Here is a 12,073-nt window from a genome sequence, read left to right on the forward strand (position 1 = left end):
ATGCCACGGAGCAACTAAGCCCGTGCGCCACAACTACTGAGTCTGTGCTCCAGAGCCTGTGAGCCACAACTACTGAGCCCGCTTGCCACAACTACTGAAGCCCGCATGCACTGGAGCCCGTGCTCCGCAACAAGAGAAGCCACCACAATGAGAAGCCTGTGCACCGCGACGAAGACTAGCCCCTGCTCGCCGCAACTAGAGAAAGCCCACGCACAGCAATAAAGACCCAACGTGGCCAAAAATAAATAAAATAAATTAAAAAAAAAAAAAGATATTGTGTTCCAGGGATAATATCTCTCATAAGGACTGTACTCAAGGAATTTGTGTTTACATCACATTAAGGCACTCAGTCACGATATTCAAAATGTGAAAAGTTAATTTGTGAAAAGCGGCCCATCTCTAAAATCCTGAGGTTTACGTATTTCAAATACTAAGAGATTCATGGAAATAGTAAGTCAACTCCATCATCACATCAGATCTTTTGGGGAAGAAACAAACTGATATAGGATTAATTCCTGGTTAGCACCTGGTAAAGAAAAATGACTGCTGTGTCACGGCCACCTACCTAACTGAAGGCCACAAACTACTCTGAATCTTTACATTTGGAAAACAAGTTCAGCTTTTCTCTTTCCCTCCCCAAACCAAATGTCCCAGTTGGGAGTGAGGAGAGGCAGTAAGATACTAAAGCATCACCTCTAGACAGAGGACAGTCCAACTAGGCTGTAAACCAGACCTAAAATAGGGGAGGATCAAAGGAAAACCAGTGCCCCAACGAACCGGAGCTTGTGTTTCACCCATAGAAGACCAGCTTGTGAATTTCCCACAGTCTCATGAAGCTGTGCGTGTCAGAGACTAGCACCTTCGGGCCTAGTTTACCCACGGTAACATGGTCAAGTCTTCCAGGGGGCTGCTTCTAATAGTTTTACTTGAAGGGTGAAGGAAAAGCTCTCTTTTGTTTTCCTTTGTTTCAAACCCTAACACCAGTCTGTAAAGTTAACTCAAGCACCAGGCAAGGACACTTCTCACAGCATAACCCAAATTAGATGCGCAAATGTAACACGGGACATTCTGTTATCATTTTTTCAAAACACACAGTGTTTTGAAAAACTCACGTTTCCAGCGTATATAAAGCCTTCGAAGGTATGAGATCAGCCTACACCCCATCTTCCTTTCTACAAAAGTGGACCAGACAGAAAGGATATATGTGTTTCCATGTATTTAAAAACTTTTTCATTAACTCAATAAGCGATAAAAGGAAAAGCAGGACAGCGGATGGCACGTAGCAATTTATGGCAAAAGTTAAGAAAGCGGTTGGTCCACTTCAGTGAGTGTGTGCGTATGACCACCTTGACGAGGAACTGCTGGGCCGGGTGGAGGTTGGTGTCCTTTGATTTTGCACCCCGGTGCTCACCCAGTACAGGTCATAACCAATGTCAGGCACTGCCCATAACTCCTAACACATAGTCAGTAATTACTATCTGAGCTGAAATGTGTCAGTACTTGGAGATCCAGGTGACATCAGTCCCTTTTAAACTCAAAATGGGGAAGACGTTAAGAAAATGCCCTCTGGGATTTCCTATGCGATGACACTTCAATAAGTATATAATGAATGAATGAAACGGACGTGAGGAACTTGCAGGTTTGCCCAATAGAATTTGGTTCTTCACGAGGTATACTTTGTATCTAATTTAAATATTACAACTCCACAAACTAGTTGGAAATAAAGTTCAAAGAAAAAAAAGCTCCATGTTATTTATGAGCCTAAAAACTACTGATGAATCAGTGGTTGTATGAGATTTAATCTATTTGATCTTGATCTATCTTTTACTGGAGCTATAATACAGGGGTGCCCAAAGAGGGCTTGAAGTTTACGGTCCTATTACAGTAGCTGGATAGAGTCAAAATAAAAATGACAGGAGAGCTGGCCCAGGTGGGAACAGGCATTAGACGCATCGCTGCTGCCAACCCCTGGATCCCCTCAGAGGCGGCCTGTGACCTCAGCCTCAGCACTTGTGAACTGACAGCAGGACTGGTGCAGCTCAACCAGCAGTGGAGCTCCTTCTTCCTAAAGAAAACGCCTGCACAGACCCGGCGCGAGCAGAGACAGGCAGGCAAGCTCGTTTCCCACCGGTTGTTTTGGGGCAATAAGGGGGCACTTATGAAGGTGAGAAGGACAGTGACAGCTGGGCCTCCAAAGGTTGTCAGGCTGATTTGCATGCATGTTGATGGCTGGATACATGGTTTTCTCCTCACAAAGCCAAGCGCTGGGTCAGGAAGGACCCTTTCCCAGAGAGGCTGGCACCATCAGCACCAGAACCCTCTTTTTTTTCTTTTTTGCGGTACGCGGGCCTCTCACTGTTGTGGCCTCTCCCGTTGCGGAGCACAGGCTCCGGACGCACAGGCTCAGCGGCCGTGGCTCATGGGCTCAGCCGCTCCGCGGCATGTGGGATCTTCCCGGTCGCGTCCCCTGCATCGGCAGGCAGACTCTCAACCACTGCGCCACCAGGGAAGCCCAGAACCCTCTTTTGACGACTGTCAGATGCTCTCAGGACATGGAAGCCAGCCTTCATTCAGAGAGCAAGGAAAAAGTCTCTATGTAGTGTGGGTGTATATATATATATTTTTTTTTTTTTTCCAAAAGAATACTATTTTATCCTTGTGCTCATTATGCAAAAGTCACTGTCAGGTCAACAGAGTCTTTTTATTCTATTTGCGGTTAGCCCTCCATGAATTGCCTCTGTCCACAAACACCCAGGTCAACACTTACTTGTAGTAGAAAGGCGACTTCGGCACTTGAGAAAAGCCCATCGTATTACGTTTAAATTGCAGCTATCTTTTAATCATTAATCATTTATGTTGGCCCTTTGTAGAACACTTCCCTTATTCTCGGTGAACCAGGCACACTTGAAATTCATACTGACTCTTCACTGCTTCCACATGAAAAGCATATTTTAATTTATATTGAGTCCTTTAACCGCCTCACTTTTAAAACAAAAAGGGTTTTACAAATGGGTTTTCAACGATCATTCTAAAAGCATCCTATTTTTATGGTAAATGCTGATACTTCAATAGCAAATGTTCTATAATAACAGAACAGGTTTCATAATAGTAGCCTTTTAAAAAATTAAATGGTGTTAGATTGGGAAGAAGTGATTTTATGTAGTTTATAACAAACGGCATGGAAACAATAAAACTTTAAATCCATTAAGGAAACGTCAGTCTGTTAAGAAAGGGAAAGCAGCAATTATTTTGAATCTGAGACAGTATTTGTGCCAGGTTTCCAAGGATCTTAGGGGAAAAAAAATGGAAAACTGCATGGATTCCACAGATTTCAGATAAGAGTATTTCCGAGTGGCAGCTGGAGGAAGATGGCGCAGGTGTGTGTCTTCTGGGAGACCTGAATTGTTATAAGCCTAAGAACGGACTTCTGAAAATAGCCAACAAGCCCGTAATGCAGAACCGGCATTGCAACAACATACACTTGATGTGTGAGAGGGTAAGTGCGAGAGAGCAAGAGAGATTTCTTTCTACTTATAATGAATGATGCCTAGTGACCGATTCTATTTTTCTCTTCAAATGAGACCCAAAAAAGTAACGAAATGTTATGTCTCCCATAGTATGCTTTCTGGCATGCCAAACTATACATAATACAACAGCATGGGTTTACCATACAAGCACTTTGTCACACTTACAGAAAGAGGCATGTAACAGCATAAAGGAGTTAAGTGCTCTAGAAACTGCCTATGGATGTAAACCCTTACATTGGCTAAACTGTTTGATAACTTGCATCCCTATCTTTTGGAAGAGGGCAATTCCTCCATCTGGAAACTTAAGATACTAATCAAAATATTTAAAGTTCCCCGCAAGCACACTTCTGTTCTTGGATTGTGCCAACAGAAAACCCACAATAGTCATGCGTCTATTATGTGTGTTTCAGCTGGGCCCCATCGCCGGCCTGTTTTCCAAGGATGTAAATACAGTTACTCCAAGGTAGCGAGTGGAGCTTCAATCATTTACTCATGTTGGAGGAAAACACAAAAAAAGTTCCTGAATTGATGGTGGCCTTCCTACATGTTAACTTCTAAACGAACTCATATGATATAGCTATTATTTTGTAATAACTTTAAATGGAGTGTAATCTATAAAAATACCGAGCCACGGTATTGTACACCTGAAACTAATACTGTAAATCAACCATACTTCAATAAAAAAATAAGAAGAATTCCCATGAAGGATTTACTCCACCCCAATAGGAGTTCACTGGGGCTGATTTCTATGGTCTAGTAAGTATTTTCAGATGTTTTTATGTGGCACAAGGTACATTTTCTTATAGTTCTCGCTTTCCTTCCAAGTCACATCTTTGACATCCTTCCTCACACGCACACAACCCCCCCGTGACCCTGGAGGTCCCCTCGCCTACTCAGCTCTGCTCCTTACCTTTGTACAGAGTCTTGGGCACCTGGCAGGTGTGTCCACATCCATTGGAACAACACTTCTTAACCCCAGAGCATTCACTGTCCACTTCACAGCTTTCGACACAGGCGGCGGCAAAGCCACTGGCCTTCTCCGGAGCTGGGCAATCCCCTTGCTTTACCGACAGGATGTACTTGAGGAACTCACAGCTGGTCAGGCATTCATAGTTCTTCTTGGGGAACAGAGGCTGGGAGAGAATAGAAAAGAATTCTCCCGTTAAAGACACACGGAGTCTGATTTCCAAGGCGTCGGAAAGGCAGGTCAAAATTCTTACTCCATCAAAGTCTCCCTTGAATTGTTTACAAAGTAAATGTACTTGCTTTCTTTCCCCCTAAAGAAGTGATCTTTTATGCTAATTTTTTAAAGGACTATGACCCATCACTTAGAACTTTATTTTACATGCAACAGATACACATCAATCACACATACACGCATTCACAGATTATTGTTACATTTTGAGTTCCGATATTGTAAATTTAATGTACATCGAGACATCAATACTCTGACAATTAAATACCAGGGAAAAACTTCACACTCTAATTTAATTACCAAAGGTGGAAAACTAGAAACACTAGCTAGAAAAAGTATAATTTCAAGGTCTGAATTAGAATTGTAGATGAGAATAAAAATGATTGTTAATAATCGTATATAGGGCTTCCCTGGTGGTGCAGTGGTTAGGAATCCGCCTGTCAATGCGGGGGACACGGGTTCGAGCCCTGGTCCGGGAAGATCCCACATGCCACGGAGCACCTAAACCTGTGCACAACTACTGAGCCTGCGCTCTAGAGCCCGCGAGCCACAACTGCTGAAGCCCACGTGCCACAACTACTGAAGCCCGTGCGCCTAGAGCCCGTGCTCCACAACAAGAGAAGCCACGGCAACAAGAAGCCTGCACACCACGACGAAGACCCAACACAGCCAAGAAAAATTAATTCATTTTTTTTAATTAATGATACATAAAATTTGAAAATAACATGAATTGACTGGATCAAAACTGTGTCTCAATTCAAGAACTTTCCAGGTAAAACAGAAGAAAGGTCATGCTTTCAATACTGAAGTACCACAAGTCTGTAGCTAGTTAATTTAAATTAAAAAAAAAACTTTATAAACATTTAAAGCATCATCAGTTCTTAAGGCTCTTCTCTCTTATGCACTTTCACAGCTCATTTTTCTGTTAGCTACTAGATGTTTTACTTCATTAATTTTTTTTTTTTTTAAGGATACTGAGTTGGTATGGTATGGGTTTTTTTAATATAATTTTATTTATTTATTTATTTTTGGCTGTGTTGGGTGTTCATTGCTGCGTGTGGGCTTTCTCTAGTTGTCGGAGAGCGGGGGCTACTCTTCGTTGCAGTGCGTGGGCTTCTCGTTGCAGTGGCTTCTCTCGTTGTGGAGCATGGGCTGTAGGCACGTGGACTTCCATAGTTGCAGCACATGGGCTCAGTAGTTGTGGCTCACGGGCTTACTTGCTCCATGGCATGTGGGATCTTCCCAGACCAGGGCTCGAACAAGTGTCCCCTGCATCGGCAGGTGGATTCTCAACCACTGCGCCACCAAGGGAGCCCTTCATTGGTTTTTGAAGTTCTCAATTCAGGTCCAAATCAAAGTTAGGAATCAAAGAAGCATGTGAAAGGATCTGGAACAATTATAGAGTTTTGGCCAGCTTTCCTCTTTCAACAAAATGTATATATTACATGCACTGACGAAAATACTTAAGTTACTAAAATCATCGGCCCCTGGCACACCGGCTGAGATTTGCAAGTAGACATAATTTTATTAAATCTGCCAAGTGTTTACTGCTTGCTAAGTTAGCAATCACAGGGACTTAGTTTGCATTATGTATAATCAAATCAACTCACGGCAAACTTCTTCACACGTAAAAACGGAGTATAACTTGGGAATCAGATAACAAAGTAAGGGCTGTCTGTTCATATGACTCTAATCATCTTCATGCTAACGGCCACGCCCTTGAACTGGGAGGGACAGGAAAGCAGGAGCTGCTATCTCCTCCCCTTACTGATTTACTCACCGAGCTAATGGGCCAGAATTAAAAACAAATAAACAAAAACACTGGCGGAGAGGGATCTGCAACATTTGTTCCTACTGAGTGTAAAAGAAGAATGACCATAATTAGCACAATAACTTGGATCTTCCAGTTGATGTAGGGTTGTTCTGTACAATTCTTTTCCTTTTTGCTATGGAAAATGTGATTTTTTTTTGTTGGGGGGGGGTGGGTATTTTGAGGTCCATGGAAACAAATCAGGAATCAAAGAAAGTTCCTCTCTGCACTGGAGCTTTCTAGACTGGTCCCTGAGCTTGCAGTGTTCCAGATGACATAATGAATATTATATTAGATTGTGTACCCGGAGAACTAGGCAGGGCTGTACCAAGTTAGCTCCCGACAGCTACTCAGCAGGACTGGACTCATGGTTGTATCTTTTCTTTTCCCACTGCTACACGTTTCCTGTTTAACATTTCCAAATTCTTCTGTTATTCTGATCATAACGTTACAAGAGCCAAAGACAGACAGGTGGCTTTGCTTCTCCTACAGCGTGACCATCCACAAGTCTCCAACATGCCCCCACCAGGCCCAGTACTGAAATCTGCAGGGAGGGAAATGGACCCCCTTGGAATTTATAAGAAAGAAATAGTCTTCAGCCCTTGAACTTAAATGAAGATCACCTTACAAATACGTGAATTTGGTACAGTAATCTCACAGAGGCGTTCTACTTAACTCTTCTATTTGTTCAGCTCTACTGAAGGCAAACTTTGATGTTCTCTATCAATTATCTTAGATAATCCTCTTGGATTAGGTTGAAAAATATTAATAGTCTGAATATAAATTAGAGAACATATGGTATCTGTGCACAAGGTCTCTCCCCATGTCTTTAACCATTGCTTAATGAGAATTTACCACTGAATGGAATAAGGACAAAAATGCTCATAGGTGATAGAAAACGATGTGTGAACATCAGTACTCTAGACATAAAGGAAATGTGTAAATTGGTCCCCTGATCACCAGTTGGAAATCCTGTGAGCAAAAGATCATTTGGGTGCAGGAAAAGAAACTTCTGACCTTTAAGCGTGTCATATTTCTTGTGCCATTACAAGTTAATCACTCACAGACTCGTCAGGAGGGATGTGAACATTTTAAAGGTGTGGGTTACCCAAATCACAAGGAGCGCCACGCCCCTCAACTTCACAGAAGTGAAAACACGCATGGCAACAACAGATGCACCTACCAAATGCTGTATTTCTTGTTTATACAACTGCTTCCAGTCTGTTAAGGCAAATTATGAATTGTAAAACTATGTAACTACAATTCCTTTATAAAACTATTCATATGAATAATTTCACACAAATAACCATTTCGCCAGGTCACTGGCTTGAGTTTAAAATTTGGAGAAAACGTAGTTACTATGCTGATTAATTTTTGTTTGTTTTTTTCTGCCCTGTCCATATACAAAAATAAGAGCGGAATAGTCTTCAAAGATCACGTATTTTTTAGGGTAGTTAGTGCCTAAAGGATGTCATTATGCATCCAAGGACGGGCTCAAAAAAGCAAAGAGGTGAAGGAAAATGCCCTTGGGTGCGTTGCATTAAGGGGCAACTCCCCCATATTTTAACTAACATTCTACACAACACTAATTAATTCTTATAAGTCTCTCCTACATCCTATCTCTTAGCCCAAAACGCAAATGTGTTTTCAGTGCCTCACCTAGGCAACACACTAAGCTGATCTTTCTTGTGGTAAATGGTAAAAACGAAATGAAATACTAACAATAGTAACTGTTCTTGGATGCAATAACATAATTTGTGCAGCAATCATGGGATGATGAACACAAACACATCAAATTCGGTAACATATACTAATACGTTAGAAATCCTATAAATATGAAGCCTCAGATACGGAGAAAACTCTGCATCTGGTGTCTCGTTCCATTCACCAGAACTGCACATGTACCCAATCTCAATACACAGCCTTGGCGAAGAGCCAGGGCCTGGGGGCTGTCTCCTGGCTCCAGCCAACACACAGGCGTGCAACCTTCAGGGCTGTGGACCCCTGAAGTGAGCTCTCCACCATCATCACCACCACCCCCGCCACCCTCACCAGTGACGACCCGAGGAACCAGCCGTGGTAGGTCATCGCTAACAGCTGCCGAGGGTCTCCCACCCGTCACCTCTACCAGCTGCTTCCCTAGCTCACCCCACGTACTCCTCCCCCAGGCCCTACAGCCAGGATTATTTCCATTTCACAAATGAGCAGACAGAAGCTCGGGGAGGTCGTAATTTATCCAAAATCACAAACAAGTAAGAGTGTGGGCCAACGTTTATCTAAGGGCTGCCCTGTATCTCAGGGTAAAATTAGAAGATGGCTAAGCCAATGGCTTTCAACTTGCTTCCCTACTAGGATAACCTGGGGACTTCTAGCACTCCGGAAATATCCAGGACTAGAGCAGAGGGGAAAAATGCACGCGGGTGCAGAAACACACACACTTATATACCTGTATATATGTAAATCATATATATATATATATATAAATCAAAAGGGCAGTTACACTCCACGAATACTGATAAGAATGGGCAACGCTGAGATATAGCTTGCACTACTGAACTCTGAGGATAAAAATATAATTTTTCAGGCATCCAGGTAGAAAAGGCAAGTTCATTATGATGGAGAAAATAAGGTTTCTCCCAGGTTAATTTGTCTCTATAAAATGTAAGGTGTGACGGCAATACAGCAATGGCCATATAATACTAAAGAATATATATATATATATAAAATCAGCTAAGTTGTTATTCAAATAAACATGTGACAAATATTCTCAAAGACATAAAGATTCAGAAAATATAACACTCATGAGCCTTTCTTGCAAAACTATGCAATGGTAAAATTCAGCTGTTCCACAAGTTGACAGAAATAAAGAGTAGATGGGCTAGCACAGCACCCCCTGAAAAAAATATAAAGCGTACACTTATATATTATGTGAGAAAAAAGTTTGTGCAAACCCATCTGGACATCAGGTATAACAGTAGGCAGAGCCTGTCATGAATAATCTCAAAGAAAATGGTATCTTTTAAAAGACACTGAGACATGATCTAATTTAGAAAGCCAAAAATAAAGAAATTAGCATAAAAGAATTACTAATCATTTTGTCATCCACATAAATATAAAACTAAAATTGAAAAAAGTAGGAATTACAGTTTAAAAAGGTAATATGATATAATAAAATTAAAAGAATAGGCCTTAAAAAACCGGTAGGTTAGAAGGAATGGAGCAAGAAATCTTGAACTTAATTTTAGGACACCCGTATTCAGGGCTATGATGTACTGCAGCAAAACGAGCAGAAGGGAAAGGCCTATGGGGAGAAGTCCAGAGGAAACCAGGTGCAAACTTTCCCAGTGGAGTCACACAGGATGCATTAAATTCCTCCAGCCATGAGTTGTAACAACACTTGTGAAATGCTGTCAACCAGAGAAGTCCAGGGGAGACATGAAGCCCAGAGCTTTTCTGGGGGGCTGGTCACATAGGCACCTCCTGCGTAGTATGTACCAAAACCCAGACTCCCAGAAGGAAACAGGTGTCAACAGTTTAGAAACAGTGCTATTGGTCTGTACTTTTCTTTTTGTGTGACATCTTTGTCTGGTTTTGCTATCAGGGTGATGGTGGCCTTGCAGAATGAGTTTGGGAGTGTTCCTCCCTCTGCTATATTTTGGAAGAGTTTGAGAAGGATGGGTGTTAGCTCTTCTCTAAATGTTTGATGGAATCTGCCTGTGAAGCCATCTGGTCCTGGGCTTTTGTTTGTTGGAAGATTTTTAATCACAGTTTCCATTTCAGTACTTGTGATTCGCCTGTTTATATTTTCTATTTCTTCCTGGTTCAGTCTCAGGAGGTTGTGCTTTTCTAAGAATTTGTCCATTTCTTCCAGGTTGTCCATTTTATTGGCATAGAGTTGCCTGTAGTAATCTGTCATGATCCTTTGTATTTCTGCAGCGTCAGTTGTTCCTTCTCCTTCTTCATTTCTAATTCTACTGATTTGAGTCTTCTCCCTTTTTTTCTTGATACAGACCAATATCACTGATGAACACAGATGCAAAAATCCTCAGCAAAATACTAGTAAAAAGAATCCAACAACACATTAAAAGGATCATACACATACACATAATCAAGTGGGGTTTATTCCAGGAATGCAAGGCTTCTTCAATATATGCAAATCAACCAGTGTGACAGAGCATATGAACAAATTGAAGGAGAAAACCCATACGATCATCTCAATAGATGCAGAAAAAGCTTTTGACAGAATTCAACACCCATTTAGGACAAAAGCTCTCCAGAAAGCAGGCATAGAGGGAACTTACCTCAACATAATAAAGGCCATATATGACAAACCCACAGCCTACATCATTCTCAAAGGGGAAAAACTGAAACCATTTCCACTAAGATCAGGAACAAGACAAGGTTGCCCACTCTCACCACTATTATTCAGCATGGTTTTCGTAGTTTTGGCCACAGAAGAGAAGAACAAGAAATAAAACGAATCCAAATCGGAAAAGAAGTAAAACTGTCACCGTTTGCAGATGACATGATACTATACACAGAGAATCCTAAAGATGCTACCAGAAAACTACTAGGAGCTAATCAATGAATTTTGTAAAGTAGCAGGATATAAAATTAATGCACAGAAATCTCTTACATTCCTACACACTAATGATGAAAAACCTGAAAGAGAAATTAAGGAAACACTCCCATTTACCATTACAAAAAAAAAGAATAAAATACCTAGGAATAAACCTACCTAAGGAGACAAAAGGTCTGTATGCAAGCCGCATAGCACAGGAAGATCAGCTCAGTGCTTTGTGATCGCCTGGAGGGGTGGGATAGGGAGGGTGGGAGTGAGGGAGATGCAAGAGGGAAGAGATATGGGAACATATGTGTATATATATAACTGATTCATTTTGTTGTAAAGCAGAAACTAACACACCATTGTAAAGCAATTATACTCCAATGAAGATGTGGAAAAAAAAAAAGAAGACCTGTATGCAGAAAACTATAAGACACTGATGAAAGAAATTAAACATGATACAAACAGATGGAGAGGTATATACCATGTTCTTAGATTAGAAGAATCAACATCGTGAAAATGACTATACTACCCAATGCAATCTACAGATTCAATGCAATCCCTATCAAACTACTAATCCCTATCAAACTAATCCCTATCCAAAAAATGGCATTTTTTCACAGAACTAGAACAAAAAATTCCACAATTTGTATGGAAACACAAAAGACCTCGAATAGCCAAAGCAATCTTGAGAAAGAAAAGCAGAGCTGGAGGAATCAGGCTCCTGGACTTCAGACTATACTACAAAGCTACAGTAATCAAGACAGTATAGTACTGGCACAAAAACAGAAGTATACATCAATGCAACAGGATAGAAAGCCAAGAGATAAACCCACACACTTATGGTCACCTTATCTTTGATAAAGGAGGCAAGAATATACAATGGAGAAAAGACAGCCAACATATATATGGAAAATATTTTTAAAAATGGTTCTGAAGAACCTAGGGGCAGGACAGGAATAAAGATGCAGATGTAG

At 41.3% G+C, this 12,073-nt stretch overlaps 1 protein-coding gene across 1 annotated transcript in view; it reads right to left on the reverse strand.

Moving 5' to 3' along the window:
• The window catches only part of ANOS1 (anosmin 1), a 157,558-nt gene that overhangs the window by 51,824 nt on the left and 93,661 nt on the right, over positions 1–12,073 (reverse strand). The window contains exon 4 of the mRNA XM_024756305.1: positions 4,438–4,660. Coding sequence (XP_024612073.1) covers positions 4,438–4,660 — 223 coding nt within the window. The remainder of the gene's footprint in view (positions 1–4,437; positions 4,661–12,073) is intronic.

Source organism: Neophocaena asiaeorientalis, unplaced genomic scaffold, assembly GCF_003031525.2.
Source record: "Neophocaena asiaeorientalis asiaeorientalis breed wild unplaced genomic scaffold, Neophocaena_asiaeorientalis_V1.1 scaffold69, whole genome shotgun sequence".
In the NCBI taxonomy this organism is placed as follows: domain Eukaryota; kingdom Metazoa; phylum Chordata; class Mammalia; order Artiodactyla; family Phocoenidae; genus Neophocaena; species Neophocaena asiaeorientalis.